The sequence below is a fragment of the Saccopteryx bilineata genome, chromosome X (genome assembly GCF_036850765.1).
Source record: "Saccopteryx bilineata isolate mSacBil1 chromosome X, mSacBil1_pri_phased_curated, whole genome shotgun sequence".
Lineage (NCBI taxonomy): Eukaryota > Metazoa > Chordata > Mammalia > Chiroptera > Emballonuridae > Saccopteryx > Saccopteryx bilineata.
Window position 1 is genome coordinate 75131293 of NC_089502.1, and position 20419 is coordinate 75151711.

At 48.0% G+C, this 20419-nt stretch overlaps 1 protein-coding gene across 1 annotated transcript in view; it reads left to right on the forward strand.

The window, feature by feature from the left end:
* The first annotated feature begins 5337 nt into the window (after nt 1–5337).
* Nucleotides 5338–20419, forward strand: part of NALF2 (NALCN channel auxiliary factor 2) — a 28725-nt gene continuing 13643 nt past the window's right edge. The window contains exon 1 of the mRNA XM_066250050.1: nt 5338–7071. Coding sequence (XP_066106147.1) covers nt 6211–7071 — 861 coding nt within the window. The 5' untranslated portion in view covers nt 5338–6210. The remainder of the gene's footprint in view (nt 7072–20419) is intronic.

Below are 20419 nucleotides of genomic sequence, written 5' to 3' on the forward strand. Positions count from 1 at the left end.
ATACATAAGTAACAACTATGTAAGTGATTGTTTTTACTGTTATTAATTTACTCTCCCATCCTTCCACTTAATCACTTGATACTACCCTACTGAAGTCCCCTGGGCTCTGAACTCTATTTTGATTAACTACTGCTGATCCTTCCCCTGTGGGGGCTCTTCCCTGGGTCAGTTTACTTCTAGGTCAAATAAGCCCAGGTCCTTCAACTCTTCTTCATATAATGTGGCTGCTTGTGTACCATCCTAGTGACTCATGTTTGAATACTTTGCACTCTGTCATTGTATCCCTGTTTACATGGACCACAGTGCTCTCTGGGTGGGATGTGACAAGTGTAGAGAAGGGCAAACCATCTTTTCCCTTGTTCTGATTCTATACTTCTATTAATGCAGCCTACAACCTAATTACCTCTTTTGGCAGCATCATCACTCTGTTGGCTCATATTGACTTTACAATCAAGTCAAGGTCTTTTTTTTAACTGTGCCATTGTTAAACCAGACAGGTCTCTTCTATCCTGTGCTAGAAGAACAACCCAGCTAGTTGCTGGGAGAAAGTTTGTTCAGCAGTCAAAGGCCAGTATCTGAGGGGTTTAGTAAGAAAGGAAAGGTAGTGTAGGCAAGCAGTTGGTAGTTGGGGTTCATGGCAGATGCTATCAGTTGCTTGCCCAATAAGAATCTCCCTCTTCTTTATGACTTTCAGAATCCCAACTTTGTTCAGAGCTATAATGTGCCCAGCTAAAAGCACTAGATTTCCCAGCTTCTTTTGATTCTAAGAGTGTCCATGTGACACAATTCTAATCAGAGAGATATAGGGGCATGACATTGGAGAGAGCAATTCATTCTGAATAAAAAGGCAAAACCTCTCTAGAAGGTCCTTTGTTCTAGCCTTCTTGCCCTTTCTTCCTATCTATAATGCAGCATGAGTCTTGGAGCTGCAGCAGCTGTCTTGTGACCATGAGACAAAAGGCAAATAGATAAAAACTTGCCCTAAGGGGAGTGGAGATGAAAAGCGAGGGTCTCGATGGCATTGTTGAACTGCATTATCAGCTCTGGACCATGCCAGGGAATTTTTGTTGCATAAGACAAATAAATCCCTATCTATTTAAGCCACTATTGTCTATTTATTATCTGTGGCTAAAAGTATACCTAACTGAAATAGAATTACATAGGCAAACTGGGGATCCAATTGAAACATAAACATGACTACAGAATCTAGACATTAAGAAATACGAGTGAGCAGCTGGCATCAGAGGAGTCTATCACTAGACCATCAGGCCTCAGGCACTGGGTGGGGCTCAGGGACAGGACTCTGTCTAGATGGTAGACTAAAGAGTATGACTAAGCCTAGGCATTGACAAGGGACTGGCTGGTGGTCAGGCAGGGTCTCTGATGGGAGGATTTAGACAGAGGACATAAGACAGATGGGCAGGGATCAGAACTGAGCACAATATGGTAGAGGTTCAATAAAAAAGAGGTCAAACTTGGACTGGTGGCAAAAGAACTACTTGATGCTGAGTTCCAATGTGTGTGTGTGTGTGGGGGGGAGTATTTCAATCCTTCTTGTTTTAGGACCGGTGTATTTTGCAGGTGGGGAAAAATTATGCCAACAATGGAGGAGGGGAACAGAGAATGGACCCAGGCACAGCCCAACAAGCTTCAACTCAAGCTGTGCTTTAGCCATCTTGACACTCTTTTTACAGGTTTTTAGATTTACCCTTAATTTCTTGTTTCCGTCTTTTGCCCATGACCTTTTAAGATCTGAGCGTAACAGAAAGTTAACAAATGTGTAACCATGTTGGCCTCTTTAAACAACTCCCACTTTTTCTTCTTCCTAATTTGTCAGATTTTCACTGCTGAAAACCTTTTCCTCCTCCTCTATTCCAAGGAACCCTCCCCCTGCCCGATCTCAGATCACTCCATTACTCTTCCTGGGTACTCAGGGTGCCCTCAGAAGTGCCACCTTTATCCTTTGCTGACCTGGAAGTGAATACAGAGAAAGGGCCGAGAAGAGGGTTGGCCAGGATCAACCAGTTCTGGGGAGCAACCCTGTTCCCACCTGGTTATTTTGCTCCAGGGGCCGAATTAGAGGCCAATGCCTTCCCTTCCCCCATCTCAATTTCTTGTGTTATCGAGTGGAAGAGAATGAGAGCTTCCTCTGACTGCTGGTGTGCTACTTCTGTGTGCAGCAGGTACTGTGTGGTTAAATTGTTGTTATATTGTGCTCCTGGGATAAATGCACCTTTGTAGACACTTTTTGCCCTGTGTGCTGAGGGAGAAGTAAGGAGTCTTGCCTGAGTGTCTTCTCACAGAAAGCTTCAGAGGTGCTCAGAGCTGATAGATGAGTCCTGGCAAGCTGATCTTCCATTGGTAATCGAGGGTGTCAATCACTGTGGTTTGCCAATCAACTCTGAACTAGGTATCTGTAAGCGATTAGCCTTCTTTATTAAACAGAACACTGAAACCTCCAAGGACTGAACAAAGAGTGGCTCTGGAAAGAAGTTTGTTGCTAGGTGGGCAGGGGCAGTGATGCCTGGGTCACTAAAACAAACCCTTTGGTCTTAACCTCCTTCAAGCCCTGTCTCCACTTTATACCTTACATTTAAGCCACTCCCATGTCCTTTCAATTATTTTCTCCCGTGTGCATTTCCTTTCTCCACCCCTAATGCTGCATTCTTTGTTTAGCCCTTAACACCTGTCACCCAGATTACTAACCAGTCTCCTAACCAGTTTCCCTGCCTCAACTCTCCTCTCAAATGTCACTCCAATCCAGTCTCCATCCTGCAGCCAAATCAGTCTTCTAAAAATACAAATCAGCTGAAAATCTTTCAACCTCTTCTGTGGCTCTTAGTACTTTTGGGATAAAGTCCAAACTACTTAGCATGGCACCCAGAGCCTTTCATGAATTGTTCCTGCCAAATATTCAACCTCATTTTTGGAAGTCCTGTTTCACGCCTAGTCACAATAAACTACTTTGCAGGTTTCTGAACATGCCATTCTTAGCTTTTCTTCTGAGCCTTTACACATGACATTCCTCCTGCCTGGGACATCCTTCACACACCACCTTCTCTCTTGTCTAGCTAATTTTTATTCATCCCTTAAGACTTCAACTAAACTCCTTCAGCCCAACACATGTATTTTACTCATTTCTATATCTTGGATGCCTAGGACAGCATCTGGAATATAACAGATCCTCAATAGACATTTGTTGAATAAATAAATGAATGAATGCCCCCAATTCAAGTGGCTGTGTGCAAAATTATCTCTGAGAGAAGCTGACAATTGATCAGTGCTACCCTCTATGGGAAGGAGCCCTCTCATTCATATCATTTTTATTCCACTGGGTTGCAATACCCCCTTTAAAATGTCTGCCTCTTTAATTCACCCATGAGTGTGTTGAGGGCAGGGACATGTCTAATCCACTTCAGTCTCCTCCCTAGTCTCCTGCATAGTGATTGGAACATAATGAATGAACAGGCCTCCTAAGTGTTGACATTTTTGTCCCTTGTCCCACTTCCCCACAAATTGCCAGCACCAATGCCGCCAAACTGTCACACAACTGTACAAGGCTCCTCATCGCTGAAACTTTCCACCTTTATTCCTCTCATGTGGACTGCCCTCACCACTCACCCACTCACCCAAATCTTGCTACTTCTTTAGGAACTAGCTTATACTCTCTGTCTTCCAGAAACTATTCCTGTGTTCATCCCAGCCCACCCTGACCCAGCTCTGAGTAGGGCTAATGATTCCCATCCACCTTATTTCACCCTTGGCATCCCCTCATGTTACTCAGGGGAAAATCAATACTCAGAGAGAACGGATTCTCAAGGGCACATGACATGTTCAGTGGTAGAACTATTACCTGAACTCAAGTCTCCGGTCCATGAATCCTCCCACTAGCCCACATGTATGCCTCTTTTCCTCATGTAGATCATAATTTCTTGTAAGGCAGGAAAGACTGTGTCTTCCACCCCTTCATTTTTCCAGGGCTTTACTTGTGTGGTAAGACAACTCTAAAGCCAGAGTGCCTGGGTTTCTTTCTTGGCTGCTAAGTTACTAGCTGTGTGACCTTAGGCAACTTAACCATGGTAAGTCTCAGCTTCGTCATACATAAATGCATATAAGAGTAGTGTCTGCTTCATAAGATTGTTGTCTTTGGGTGATGGGCACACAACACAATCAACAATTCAAATGCTATAAAAATATTTACCCGAAGCATATGTACTCTTACTGATCAATGTCACCCCATTAAATTTAATTTTCTAAATAAGATTTAAAAATAAGACTGTTGTGAAGATTAAATGAAATAATGCATGTGAAGTGCCTAGAGCAGTAACCGAAGACCTAGTATACATACAACAAAGAGTATTTTCTTTATTGTTGTTATTACTGTTATTATTCTTAACATTAACAAACCTTTACTGGTAATGGTTGATTTAGAAATACAATGTGGGAGTTACTGGGAGTGGGACGGAATGAGAAAGGAAGTAGACAATCCGACCACTCTGAGATTTGGTGGAATCCAAACAAGGTTAGTGGCGCGGCAGGCCATTTGCTCTTCTGAGTTCCTAGTGCCATGTGACTCTGTGGGGGCCCCAAGCACATGGTTTCGTCTGGGAGGCACCGCTTCCCTAACTCTCGCTCCGCTATTCTCAGCAGCCTATAGGGGGACCCAGGAAGCTAGGACAAGGGAGAGGCACTGGAAACCTTACTAAGGGCAGAAACAACCCCCCATCACTACTACCCATTTTAGTCCACTGTCTTGCCCCCTCCAGGAGGCTCTCTAAGCTTTGTTCCGCACTGCTGCTAAGCTGGGAGCTGTCCTTCAGCACCAGGGGCCGTTTTGGCCTCGGGCAGGACAGCGGAGTTAGGGATGGGAACTGGTCGGATCCACAGCTGGCTCCAGCGTAGCCTAGTCATGGGGATGGGGGAGGCGACCCAGGGAGGAACCAAGAAGCTACTAGATGTCCCCTTCCTCCAAAAATCCCCCTCATAAAGCCCCCCGAGCCCTCGGGGGGAGTGAGCTGCCGCCCTGGGGAGGGAGGCGGGTTCCCGGGTTGGCTGGGGAGGAGGAGCGCCAGGGCCTGGGACTCAGCGTGTGGCGTGTGCACTCGGGGGGCGGGCAGATGAACGGAGGCGCTGAAGTGAATGGAGTTGGGGGTGGACTGGAAACATCCCCAAACAGCACAGCCTGTGGCCGGCGGGGGCTGGGAGTGGGAGGTGGAGGGGGGGGGCAAGAGTCCTGAGGCGCAGGCGCAGTCAGAGCCCCAGTCCCGCTCCCTCCTCCTTTTCGTGCCTTCTTTCTCCGCCCAGCTCCCCTCAAACACACTCGCACACGGGCTCTCAAGGTGTTCTCCGCACAGCGGAAGATGGCGACAGACTGAGGGGGCATGGCCAGCGGGAAGCACGGGGCCGTGCCGCCCGGTGGCAGCCTCAGCGGTGCTAACGAGAGGCGGAAGCCAGGAGCGCACTAAGTCCAGCCCGGCGTCCCCGTCCGGCGCCAGTGGCGCCGCCAGGAGCCAGGTGGCCAGCCCGAGCCGGGACTCCGGGAGCAGCGGGCTGGGAGCCGGAGAGGAGCCGGCCCGGGACCGGCCCCGGCGAACGGCCGGAGCGCGGGCGAAGCCCGAAGGGCCGGGCGGCGAGCCGGGCGGCCGGCCTAGGAGGGCGCGAGCGAGGCAGGGAGCGGCCGGCGGGCAGACGGGTGGGAGCGGCGCGGCGCGGGGCGAGCGAGCGAGCGAGCGGAGCGCGGCGGCCGGGCCCGCACGGCGGCGCTGAGCGCGCAGAGCTGTGCGGAGCCGAGACGGTCAGAACGGAGCGCGAGGCGGGCGGCCGCTGGCGCCACGCGGAGTGTCGCGGGGCCGAGGACAACTGAGGACCTGGACACTATGAGGAGCGCGGCGCCGCCGCCACAGCCGCCGCCGCCCCAGTGCCCCGCGCCGCCCCCCGCCGGGACGCCGGGCAGTGCCTAGCGGGCCGGGTGGCCGCGCCCGGGCTGCGAGCGAGGGAGCGCGGGAGGGCGCGGGGACTGCACGAGAGCGCCCCGCGACTTCAGCCTGAGCGGGAGCCCCGGGCCGGCCGGCCTGCTTCGCCATGCGACCCCCAAGGTAGAGCCTGGACGGCGCCGAGGGGCACGGAGCGGCGCGCGGTCCGCTCGCCCGCCCGAGACGGCCGTCCGGCCTCGCGCCTGCCTGCTCCCTCCTGCCCGGACCCCCCTGAAATATGTTCAGGGGCGCTTGGATGTGTCCCGGGAAAGACGCCGCCGCGCTGACTATCTGCTGCTGCTGCTGCTGCTGGGCTCCCAAGCCGAGCGACAAACCTTGCGCCGACTCCGAGCGGGCGCAGCGATGGCGACTGTCCCTGGCGTCCCTGCTCTTCTTCACCGTGCTGCTCGCTGACCATCTGTGGCTGTGCGCGGGGGCCCGGCCCCGGGCCAGAGAGCTGAGCAGCGCCATGCGGCCGCCCTGGGGGACCAACCGTGAGCGGCAGCCTGCGCCTCCTCGTGCGGTGCAGTCCCTGCCGCCGCCGCCGCCCAACGAGCCCAAAGCGCCCCCGGGCACCTGCGGTCCCCAATACAGCAACCTGACCAAAACCGCCCCCGCCGCCAGTCCCGGGCCAGACTGCGGCGGCGTCCCCGAGCCCACGGGGCTGGACGCAGCTTGCACCAAATTGCAATCTTTGCAGAGACTTTTTGAACCGAGTACCCCAGCCCCCCCTCTGCGGCCCCCGGACTCCACTTCCCGTGCCCCGGCCGAGTTCCCCTCCGCCAAAAAAAACTTGCTCAAAGGCCACTTTCGGAACTTCACTCTCTCCTTTTGCGACACCTACACAGTCTGGGACTTGCTGCTGGGCATGGACCGCCCCGACAGCCTGGACTGCAGCCTGGACGCCCTGCTGGGGGACCTGCTCGCTGTCATGGCCAGCCCGGGCTCCGGGGCCTGGGAGGTGTGTAGCAACTGTGTCGAGGCGTATCAGAGGCTGGACCGACATGCTCAGGAAAAATATGATGAGTTCGACCTCGTGCTGCATAAATACTTACAGGCGGAAGAGTACTCAATTCGGTCCTGCACGAAAGGCTGTAAGGTAGGACCTGTCATCCGCCGCCACGGGTTGGGAGCGGTGGCGGGGTGTGTGTATGTGAGTGCGGAGGGCAGCCCGGAGAAGAAAGGAGGTCTGCTCTGCCTACCACACCCCCTCCCATTAGCCCCACGCTCTCGGTGCTGCACTCCAGTGCCACTTTGGGACCCGCCCCGGAGAAGGGGCCTCAGGGATCCGGGTCAGGTCACCACCTGGCCAACTTCTATTAATTCCTGGTTTGGGCAAGGTCTGACTGGGGCCTCCTGGCACGCTGCCCTGCCTGAGGAGGGAGGGGTCACGGGGCCCCGGGCTGGCAAAGAGGTGGAAAGAGGAAGCTGGCTCCCCTAGCCTTCGTGTTCGGCCAGCGGCCAGCGGGGTCCTCTTCCTTTCCTGGGCTGGAATCGAAATCTCGGGATTGGCTAGTGCAGAGGAAAGACCAAAGGTAGAGGGGAGACTATCTGGAAGCCCAGCCCTCGCCCTTTGGCCGCTGAGAGTGAGCTAGAGGAGGGACACCCCTGCTGGTGGGGCACACCACACTGTTGACCTAATATGACCTGAGGTGGTGGCTCTGAACCTCTGCAGATAGAGCCTAGGGGTCCCTGTCTTCTTCCAAAGGGAAGCCCCTTGCCAGATCCTCTTCCCTGACAAAAGAGGGAGCACAGCGACTTGTGGGAGGTCCACTGAAGGTTGGTGCATTTCCAAACTCCCAGTGCTTCCCGGGCACCCTGGGGTGACAGCCGGAGGCCAGCTGGCTTTCTCACTGCTGGAACAGGAATCCGGAGGAGAAGCGAGGCTGCTGCAGAACAGGCCTGCCTAGGGCAGAGCTGAGTTCAGAAAGTTCTTGACCCTCAGCAGGGTCGCTCTGGACGGTAGGTGTGTGGGGGCTGTAAACATTCAGGACGTGGTGCCATGGCCCTGTTGGCTCGGCCAGGCCAGGTGGCCTGCCTTTGGAAAGAAAGAACAACAAGGTCAAAGGGTCAAGTGACAAGGACACAGGGTAGGGTGGTGGCCTCACCCCTCCTCAGCCTGGGAGGCTGAGAGCTGTAGAGGGAGATAGTTGCCTCCCAGTCTAGCTTGTCTCCTACCCGAGCTTTGGAGAGAGGCAAAAAGTGCCCTTTTTCATCCAACATGACCCCTTTGGACTTCTGCAGAATTCTATGCTCTTCGTGGGCTCCTCAGGGATTTAGGCAGGGGGTTGTGGAAAGGATAGCTCTTTGCTACCCTTCACTTCACTTTCTCCTTCTCCCTTTTCCTGTTCTCGTAACCAAGCTGCTTCCTTCCCGCTTCCCTCAGCCTCAGCTGACTCACTGCCTCACTCACACTACCAGATGAGATATTCCGTTTCTTAAAGATGTACAGAGAGATACACACACACACACAGACACACACACACACACACACATTCACACATTGCCATATACCACCACCACCACTGTTTTGGGCAAAGTCACACAGAGATACAGAGAGGTTGTCACACCAAACAGTGCCATAAAAGCAGATACCCTGTCACACATGTACATCTCCTCATGATGTCAGAGGCACAAAGGCAGAAGTCCTGTCACATGGAGGACACATTTTGTCATACAGAGATAGAGACACCCAGCCTCAGTGTGAGCCACAGATATACACACTCAGTGGGAACAGACAGACATCTATTAGCAGAAGGCATAAAGAATGTGTGTCTTGTGGTCCTCAATTCAACCCCATGCCCTCAAGATTTCTTCAATCATCAGGATGAATGAGAGACCACACCCCAGCTTTCCCGTGGGGTTTTTCCCATGTTACAATTGGCTTCAAGCTGTGTCTGATCCCACACTAAATAATAGTCATTCATGTTGATTATTTTTCCCAAGCAGTTTGGTGTAGGAGAAAGACCACTGATCTCCAGGATTTGGACCTTATCAGCCTCTACCACTTGTTAACAATGTGACCTTGGGCATGTTGCTTTACTTCTCTTAACTTTCATTTGCTCAGTTGTAAAACAGGAATAATAATCCTTGCTCTACCCACATCCTGAGTCTTATGTGAGATTCAAGTGGGAGGAGGTAGCGTGTCTTATTTTGAAATAATAATATAACACCTGACATTGATGTAATGGATAGGGTTTTAACCTCCTTCGCATGTATTATGAGATCACAGCTGCTCAAGGAGATTGGTAATACCAGCACCATTATCCCGTTTAACAGATGAGGAAACTGAGGTGCAGGGAGATCAAGCATTTTGCCCCATGATCACTCAGCCAGACCTCCAACCCACATGTTCTGGTGCTAAGCTCATATTTTTTCCAGGGCCTCCCAGCAAATTCCTTGTGGCCAGGACAACTCCTTCCGCTCCTTTGTCTCCTTGTCGCTGTTGCTCTCCTCTTGCTCTCCATCTCAAGTGCACTCCACCTGCTCTCCTGCTGCCTGTTGTTCCAGGAGAAGGCAGTGCCAGCTCCAGAGCTTTTTTTTCTCTCTCCCACTCCTCTCCAATGCTCTCTCCCTGAGGCCTAGATCTAAGAGAGTTCTTGATTCCTGCTGTATTATGGACACTAAGGGAAAAGACATGCCTTCTCTCCTCTTTCCTGCAGCCCCTCTCTTCACCGCATCACCCCACTTACATCCTAGGCTTTCTCTGCTGATCCCTGATCCTGCCCCCGGACTCCAAGACAGTCTGCTCAGCTCCTACCCCAAATGGGATCCCTTGGAAATGATGACCATCCTCAAAGCTTCTCCTGGGTGGAGAGCCCACAGCCCCAGGCCAGGATAAGGGGGCTTCCTCTACTTCTGGAAACCAAGCCTGGAACTGCTTCAGGGCCAGGTGACCCCCATACCTGGGACCCTGTCCTGAGTGCCTCAGTCAGATATTTTTGGGGGCAGCCCCCAAAACCCCATTCTCTCCCTTTGCAATGTCTGCTCCTGTTTTTGGCCAAACAGGGCCCCACGAATCAGACCCATCCACACTGCTGCCTGTGACACTTCCCAATTTAGTACCAGTTGCAACATTTTTTTAATGTGCAACTGACTTCCTCCTGCACAGCAGGGTGATGTTAACTGAGGAAGACTGTGCTCATCCCCATCCTGGCCTCTGCCACCCCTTATGCTCCACCCCTCCCTAATTTCCCTGTGAATACCCCCTATCCCAAAACACCTATCTCCCCCTCCCCTTTGCTCTCCTGGCCCTGCCTAGAGTTACTAGACAACCACCTCACTCCCCACAACTCTTTGTCCTCACAGCCCTGCCATGCTCCTGCCTGATTCTAATTGCCTCTTCCTCTACCTCTGCGCTTTCCTACTCTAATACATGCCATTCCGACTGAGGGGAGTGGTGGAGATGGGAACAAACCCCTAGCCTCTGTTCTCATAGCTCTCATCCAAGAGGGGCTAGAAGCCCAAGAGAAGGACAGTTTTCAGCTCTTACCAACCATTGGGCCACAGCAGTAAAGGTTAGTGCCAAGGAAGGATGTGATAGTTCTTCTCTATTCTGAGCTGGTCCAAACCCACCTGGAAGACTGTGTGTTTGGTTCTGGATCTCACATGGAGCAGGTCGGGAGGAGGTCGAAACCCAAGTTCTCCTGGACACAGTTGAAGGAGCTGTTTCACCTGGAGAAGAAGACACTCAGAAGGCTGTGGTTTCTTCCTGCAGACCTCAGAAGAGTTGCTGTGGTGCAAAAGAAGAGGCATATCCTGCTTAACTCCAGGGGCTCTTTGTAGTTAAAAGTCCCAGGTTCAAACCCAGCTCTTTTATTTACTATGTGACCTTGAGCTGGGGACATCTTTTTCCCTTAAAGCCTTCCTTTTCTCATCTATAAAATAAACCTCAGCCCTGTGAGGTCATTATTATTTCTATAAGTGAGAGGAGGCAAGATAGATACACTCTGGCATGCACCCCTATCAGGATCCACCCGGCAACCCCTATTTGGAGCTGATGCTGGAATCAACCAAGCTATCCTCAGTGCCTGGGGCCAACACTTGAACCAATTAAGCCACTGGCTGTGGGAGGAGAAGAAGGAGAGAAATGAGAGAGGGAGGGAGAGAGAAGCAGATGATCACTTCTCATGTGTGCCCTGACTGGGTATCAAACCCGGGACATCAGCATGCCAGGTGGACGCTCTATTCATTGAGCCAACCAGCCAGGGCTGTGAGGTCATTATTAATGAGAAGTCTGCACAGTACCTAGGCCTGGCACAGCAGAGTTACTACTCAGTTAATAGTATTTTTCTTCCAAAGAAGTACCAGATTGCCCTAAAGGAGGTGAGGTCCCGTTTCCAGGAAATGTTTGGCCAGATTCATGCAGACTCCTGGAGGAAATGGTGTGGAGATAACTCTAATACCAGATTATGGGGAGAATTGGACCAGGTGACCTCTGAGGTCTATTTCAGACCACAGTTTAGGCCCATGATCAGAGCCTGCTCCCTGAACAGCAGCACTGAATGGGAAGGGCTGGGGAAAGAGGCCTAACCCCCACACATGGGGCAGGGGACTGTCAGGGCTGGCACCTTGCCTTCTGCCTGTACCCATGGGGGCCCTTCTCTTCCTCCACTCTGGCTGGCAGCCATTTATGCCTCGCTGTCCTGCTCTCTCCTCCCACCTGCCACAGCTCTTTTGCCAAGCAGGACTGCTGGGCTAATGCTGGTGCCAGGAGCAGGGAACTCAGGGTGCTAGGTAAAGGGCTAGAGCCCCAAGTTGGCCAATGTTCGGTGGTGTCACCCAAGCTCACAAGCAAGGAGCAGTGTCCATAGTCTGCCTTCCTGACCCAGGGTTTTGGGGGCCAGAAAAGGTTTCCTGACCCCTGTTTGGGGATGGAAGAAGAGGGTGGCAGTCAAGAAGCCACCTTCTGGAAATGAGGGCACAGTTTCCTCTGGGGTGGGGCCTCCAGACCCGAAGAAGCTTACTGCCCAGGAATTGAGAGTTTGGTTTCCTAGAAGGGGCAGGGACAGGAAGAGACAATGTTTCTAGCTTAGACAAGGGTGCAGTGGGTTAAGCGTGGGATTGGGAATGTAGCCTCATGCTGCCCACACCTGTCCAGACCCCCTGACCTCATCCTGACCCATTCCCCACTATTATCTCCCATATTTCTTCCAAAATTTTGGCCACATTCAACACCCTCCATCCACATACCAAAGACCCCACAAACTTCCCAATCTTCTACTCAAAAATCACCCTAGACCAGTGCAGGTCTGCAGACTATAGTCTTCATACACATCAGGGTGGTTAACTCTTTCACGGACTGGCACAAAATTTCTAGTGGACCGGCACCAGACCGGCAGTTGAAAATCACTGGTCTAGACCCTTTCCAAGCCACACCCTACACATTACTGTCTAGATCAGGGGTAGTCAACCTTTTTATACCTATCACCCACTTTTGTATCTCAGTAGTAAAATTTTCTAACCACCCACCGGTTCCACAGTAATGGTGATTTATAAAGTACGGAAGTAACTTTATAAAATTTATAAAGCAGAGTTACAGCAAGTTAAAGCATATGATAATAATTACTTACCAAGTACTTTATGTCATATTTTCGCTAAGTTTGGCAGAATAAAACTTTATAAAACAACTTACTATAGTTAAATCTATCTTTTTATTTATACTTTGGTTGCTCTGCTACCACCTACCATGAAAGCTAGAAAGCCCACTAGTGGGCGGTAGGGACCAGGTTGACTACCACTGGTCTAGCTCTTGCCCCTACACCTACACTCCGCACACTCCCACTCCTCCCAATAGTTACCTCTATCCCTTCCCACCCTCCCGTTCCCCTCACTCCCTGCCGTGCTCCTGTAACAGTTAGTCTTTTCCCATCTCCTATCCCTCTCCACCCCTTTCATCTCCCACCTCTTACTCACACCCCTCCCAGCATTTACCTCAAGTCCTTACTCTGAACCCTCCTGACACTGCACCTCTTGCCCTTGACACCCCATCCTCCTCGCCCCTCACATCCCTCACTCTGCACTCATACTTTCCCTCACCTTTCCCCATCTGCCTGCCTCTTTTCCTCCTCTGATCCTTCTTTTCTCATTCCCTTTATCCCTCGCACTTCCTCTCTGCTCTTTATCCTCTGCTTTCTTTCTCTCCTCCCCACTCTGGGAAGACATGTGCATGTGTGCATGCACTCACACTTAGACATATAGACTTGCAGACACACAGTCTTCATGGCTACTCCCCATCTTTCCCACAGGCATCCTGACTACTATAGTCACCATGGCAACGGGCATCTCAAAGAAGGATACACTGGTATCTCCTAATGTTGGGGTAGGGGGAGCTAAATGGTCTGGCTGCAAGTCTGCTGAACACAGTGGAGGTAGGGGGTGAGGACAGGGAAGGCAGTGGTTGGGGCTGAGATGAAAGGAGGACCAGGCACCTCCAAGCACATCACGAGCAGGAGACATTGGGTGCTTCTAAGCTGTGTAGGTGCATGTCAGTCTCCTCCCCAGGCATCGTTACCTCAGGGGTAGGGTACCTGCAGCCTTTACATGGTATGTGGGTAGGTATGTAGGGAGACACATCAGGCTCAAGGGTGAAAGTTTGTGCTAGAACAACTTCTCCCTTGGGGAAGTTCCTTTTTGTTCCCATCCCCTGAGGCTGTTTACCTGAAGACTGGGCATGAGACCTGTCCCTGCTCTGCTTATCCCTCAGCCATAGACAGATTCCAGTTGCAGGTGTTTGCTAGAAAGCCAGGGGCAGCCTCTGAGGGGTCTAGATAAATATGGGCCTTCAGAAGCATCCTTCTCTGCTGCTGACCTTGGAAATTTCTGGGGTGTAGACATGTCATGTGTCTGTGGTTATGCAGACCAATGTGTGTGCAGGTGGCCAGAGACGCTTGACTAGACTTTTCTCCATGGGCATAAGGGGGGTGGTGGTTCAGAATAGCCTACATTTTTGACACACACCTTGAGCCTGGCAGATCCTTAGAGGAGAGAGCAAGTGCACCAGCTGTGCTGGCGCTGGCTCTGGAAAGGGAAGCAGTTAGTACGAAGCAATGGGCTTCCCGGACCAAAGCTCCTGCTTGAATGGATTCTAGAGAAAGGACTTGGAATCTAAACCACAAGTCTCTGGGCCAGAAGGCTGGGCAGGCTGGTGCCAAAGAAGAAAGCAATAAGAAAAGGAGAGGGGAAAAGGAAGCACCAAGCTCTTGAGTGCCTGGAAGATGCCAGGGTCTTTGTGTGGGTCCATGAACTCATTTTATCCTGACAGGCATCCTAGCAGACAGGTACTACCATTGTCCCCATTTTACAATTGAGAAAACAGGTTCAGTGAGGAAAAGTGACCTACCCAGGCCACATAGCTGAAAGGTGGGAAGACTGGGATACTCACCCAGGTCTGTCAGCCCTTTTCCCAGTGCACACATGTATAAAAATGTTCATAATTTCCTCCAGCCATCTGAAGCAATGCCTGCCAGCTGGCTGCGGAGAGACTGGGGTGAGAAGCTGAACTGATGGCAGGTGAAGTCCAGCAGAGCCTTCTGGTAGCTTGTTGGGGCCACTGGAGTGTCTCAGATCCAGAGTGGGAACCTACTCGCATCCTTTTTGTTCAATACCCCAGTGTCATGTCCTTGAGACCTAGTATGCTTTTGGGATAGTGATGGAGGAAGGCATGAGGAAGGGGGGTATTGATTTCCTCCTTCTTCTGCAGGCTCTGCAAGTGAGATGGGAGGATCTGGGCTCCTTTTACCTGGAGAGAAGGGATCTGCTGTAGCCTCAGCCTCAATCTGCTGGAAGGACCTACTGGGGCAAGAGGAGAAAAGGTCCCCCAGGCAGGCCTAGTATGGGCCTGAGCCTTGTCTAGCACCTGGTGGGAGAGCTGAAAGGGGAAACAGTGACAACTTGTCACTCCAGAGCCTGTGTAGGCCTGTCCTGAACTTTGGACATCTAATTCCCATGCTTCTCTTAGGGGTATAAGGAAGTGCCACATCACCAAGTTTAGCCTGGAGGAGGACATGTGGTAGTAGTGGGGGGTACCTGTCTTTTTGTTTGGTTTTCAATAGATGGTATGGCTACCTGGCTGGTCTGTGAAAGGTGAGCATATCTGCTTGGTATTGAACTAAAACCTCCAAACATGTTAGTCCATCAGGTTTATTATAGGCTCAGAATTATTTTAAAATAACTTTTTGCCAATTACAAAAAAAGGTTTTTGAGAACTTTTGGAAAATAGAAGTATAAAGGGAAACAGATTGCAGAAGCACTCTTGTTATAGTGTATTTCCTTTTGATATGTCTTTTTGTGGCAGATATAGATATATAATCCTTTTCGTTTTTCATTGTGGTAAAATATATATATATACATATAATTTACCACTTTAACCATTTTTACATCTACAAATCCAGTACATTTGCAATGTTGTATAACCATCACCACTATCCATTTGTAAAACATTTTTATTCTCCTAAACAAAAACTCTATACTCATTAAGCAATAACTCCCTTCCCTACCCTCCTCAGCTCCTGGTAACCTCTATTCTACCTTCTATCTCTATGAAATTGACTGTTCTAGGTACTTTATATATGGGTAATCATACGCTATTTGTCCATTTTGATTGGCTTATTTCACTTAACATAATGTTTTCAAGGTGCATCCGTATTGTAATATGGATCCATACTTCATCTCTTTTTATGGTTCAGTAATATTAGTTTGTCTTGTTTATCACTTCATCTCTATGGATACTTGGGTTGGTTCCACTTTGGGGCAATTATGAATAAAGCTGCCATGAACATTCATGAACAAGTTTTCATGTGGACATATGTTTTCATTTCCTTCCACCTTTTGTCTATTGTGAACGATGTTGTTGTGAACATTGGTATACAGATATTTGTTTGAACCCCGGCTTTCAGATCTTCTGGGTATATACCCAGGTGTGGACTTGCTGGATCACATAGTAATTCTATATTTAACTCTTTGAGGAACTGCCAGACTGCTTTCCATAGCAGTCGTACCATTATACATTCCCTCCAGCAGTGCAGGAGGGCTCCAGTGTCTTCACATCCCCACCAACACTTGTTATTTATTTGTTATTTTTTATAATCGCCATCGTAGTAGGTGTGACTATATATTTTTACATAGTTGAAATCATATAGTTTTTTACCCTGCTCTTTTAAACATTTTATTAAAAGTTATACTGAGTATATTTCCATGTAGTCATGTATTTATATACATCATTCTTAATGAATGCACAATACTTTATCACACGAACATAGTGCAATTTATATATAATGCAATATAGTCCTCTATTATTAGATGTTTAGTTTACCGCCAACTTTTACTATTGTAAGTAATGCTGTGATGAATATCTTTGTTCATAAATCTTTGCCAGACCTATGTTTTCTTTCTAAAATAAATACTATTTCCGTTATTTTTTTCTTTTTTCTCTACTTTGCTGAGTTTCTTAAATCACAAAATAATCCATACTCATTGTACCAAGTCTAACAATACAGAGGCTTATAAAGAAACATTAATAATCCTCCCAGTCCGTCCGCTCCCAGTGTGCTGCCCTGAGGTTACTGATGTTAAGAATTTGTGGAACCCCTCTCAAGGGCTGCAGAAATACTTGCACACAAAATGCCTGGCTTGCTTTTGTTTTGCATACAAATAGGAGGATAAACATTAATTCGTAAGGATGAACATTTGGGACTAGTCTTACAGAATCAGAGAATTAACGTTTTTAAGGTTTTTGACATGCAGATTTCTTTCTTACCAAATTTCTTTCCAGACGATTATTCTAGTTTACACCCTCGCCAAAATTATGGGCCTAATGTATCACTCTTTTTAAGTATTGAGTATCATATTTTTGAAGCTTTACTAATTTGGAGTTGAAAATGGTACAGTATTGGCTTTTAATTTGCATGCCTTAGGTCAAATATTTGTTTTTCTTGTTTGTAGTCCATTTGCATTGTCTGATTTGTGAATTGTCTGTTCATGTCTTGTGTTTTTCTTATTGATTTGTGTGTACTCTTTTCTATGTATTAATGGTTTTAACTTTTTCTCATCACATATATGGCAGTTCTTTTATTTTCATTTGTTATTTGAATCATAGAGATGAAAGGAGGGAATAGGAAAAAGGAACTATCTCAGCCACTTTTTATATACTTTGCCTCACTTAATTCTTCCAACTGCCTTGTGAGGTGCATTTGTATCTATCTCCATTTGACATAGAAGACAGGCTCAGAAAGGTTAAATAACTAGCTCAAGGTCATTCATCTAGTAAGACTTGGAGCTGAGATTTGAATCCAGGTCAAATCCAGGGATCTGATTGCCAGAAGGCAATAGTACTACCCAATCTGTGTTAGTGTAATTATGCTATAGATAAAGCCGTGTGCTAGTTGCTTTACAGACATCATTTACAGAAAGGTAAGAATAGGTGCTTTTATTCTCTCCATTTTGCAGATGAGGAAAGTGTAGATCAGGGAATTTAAACAACTCGCTTGAGGTTTCATAGCTGGTAAGAGCATGACTGCTTGAATTGGAAAATGTTTGACCCTGTTTTCTCCCCATATGCTGCCAGCCTAGGAACCATCTTTTTAGATCCAAATTGAGGCCCAGAGAGGGAAAGTACTTTGCTCACAGTCACACGGCATATTAGAGGCTGAGTCCCTGTCTCTTTGTAGGTGATTTGTCCAAGACCACACAGCTAGTTAGTGGCCCAGAATCTGAGCCCAGTTCTGGCTAACTGTCCATTATAACTGGAGCAAAGGATTTGCAATGAAGAACATCTATGGGGCAACTGGGGAGAAGGAGCAATTAAGTAGAGTGTGAAGCTGCCCTGAGACCTTTGTGAATGAATGGACTCTGGCATTGGAGTCTTCCAGAGCAAGGCAGTTCCAGAAGTCCCTGAATAATAGGACCTGGGACAGGAGAACTCATGGCCAAAGGCAGGAAAACCTTTCCACAAGGAGACAGCTGCCCTCCCTTCACCAGTTGCCAAAGATTATAGCAGAACTAGTGAGCCTGGGGCTCCAAATAAGTAGCTAATGGATTTGGAAGAAATAAGGCAACATTTGCCTCTTTCCAACATCTCTATCTACCAGTGGTACAGTGGTGCGCGCGCGCGTGTGTGTGCGTGTGTATGTGTTTAAAGGAAAGAAGAAAAAAGAGTGCATTGATGGGGGGAAGTGGTCATCTTGTAACCTCTAGTACCCAAATATCCCCCACATACACCCTTACAAATAAAACCTTATCATACAGAGAATGGGCTGAATACACTGATTTTAGAAAAGTACTCTCCCCTCCAGTCCTAGAAATTTCTCCCCCAACTTGATCTGAAATTTCATCAAAAAGACGTGTTTAATTGACAAGCTAATTACTGCCACAATGATAGTGAAATTGGAGGAACTGTCCAAGGAGCAATATGGCATACAAGAGCTTGGGCACTGAAGTCCAGGTATACCTGGCTTCAAATTCCAGTTTGAAATCTGTCTTCTCCATAACATAGTTGTTGAAACCCTGAATATATTCTTTTGTCTCTTTTGAAACCAAACTTTCTTTGTATTTGAAACTAAGAAATGGGGTCATTATGACATACAGCATGCTAATCTCTTAAGATCACAGTGTCTGAAACAAAGTGTTCAAGAACTTATAACCGCCATTGTAATCATTGCCTGTGTGGCCTTGACCAAGTTCATTTATTTTTTAATATATATATTTTTAACTGAATATGTTGGGGTACAGGTTCAGGTGTGCAAATCAACAAAACATCATCTGCACACTGCATCGTGTGCCCATCATTGGGCAAGTTTATTGAAATTCTCTTGTCCTTCCTGTCCTCACCTGTAAATATAACTCTACCTCAGGAAGTGGTTACTGAGGATTCAGTGAATTAATAAGTGTCAGTTGCTTATAACAAAGTCTAGTATACAATAAGCACTTAATAAATGGTACCTATTATTCTCACTTTACTTGGATATGTTTAACCCAAATGACTGCTTAAAACCCAATGGAGACTGACAGCACTGGGGTGGTCTGCTTAAAACAAAAGAAAGGTAATTTGGGAGCAGGGGGTGAAGTGTGTGATGTGGGGATGGGAGCAGAAGGCAACTGGAGAGATTCTAGTGAGTGAGGGCACAAACACATGCTTAGGTGGACCAATGCTTTGATTTACCTAAGCTCTGGAGACCAAGCCCAGCTGACAGGTCCTTTTAGCAACCCTCTGTTCTCCCTGGCCTCTCATCTGCCAGCAAGGCATAGCATTTGGGGAAGGAGGTATGGCAGGGGCAGGAAGCTGGTTTCACAATGCAGAAGACTGGAGATTACTTCTGGGAAATTGGCTCAGGACTAGTAATGCATGGCAGACAAGCGTGCTTCGGATGGGCAGTAGGATTTTATGCCATGCATGTCTGTATTCAGCTCAAAGGAGCGATGGTTGTCACTGTCACATAGGCAGCATTCCTGTGGTGGCCTACACAACCATCATGCACAGAAGCCCCTTCTCTTAGATTAGTTCCTCTTTTTGGTGATAGGACCATTCACTCATTCTTTTGGCATGTAAACTTGTCAGGCCCACGCCTTGGTCCAGACAAGTGATGATGGAGCAGTCATCCAGGACTGGGCAGTGCAGGGCCTGGGGCTTTCAGACTTTGGAGCTGAGTCTGGTGAGGTTGCTCAGGTCAAGTCTTAGGGATTTTCTTTTATTGTTTTTGAGGTTCATGGCTATAAGTCAGTTTATTTTATCAGAATAATATATTTTCATAATTTAAGAAAATATTTATAAGCTACATATATGTATTTACTCTTCAGAATTAAACACTTGAAACTCTCTTAGCTTTTTCTTTTTTGATATTTATGACCACATTTCTAATGGTATAGCAATACTGCTATTTCTTGACTTTTTTGTTTTAAATAACTGTGTGTATGTGTATATACAAATGCATATGTACACATGTGTATATCTATCCTACATATATCCTTGTTAGCATATGTATATGCTAATATATATGTGATATATATCCTTGTAGTTTGTACTACTTGTCTTTTAAATATAAATATAGATATCAATGCTTATAATTAAAAGCCTCTGCTTTACCCCTGAGCCTCATTCTTCAGAGTTAAATATTTGCAAATCTTTTAGATGTTTCTTTTGATATTTACCTCCATATCTCTAAATGGCATGCCAATGCTGCTATTTTTAATTTTTTTTCTGTTTTAAATATCTATTGACTTTTCATTTTATTAAAGAATTTAGCTTTCTTACTACAAACAGTATCTTATGTGCACACATGCTTCCCCTCCCCTCAGACATCCAATATGGACATATCACAATTTCTTGTTTTAACAGTAGTTCATGTTTACAATATTAAGATTATAAACATTGTTCACAGCTGAGTCATGTAGAATACTGTGATTACATTTTTTCCTTGGTCAACTTGTTTTCCTGGAGTTCATAATTGCCTCTT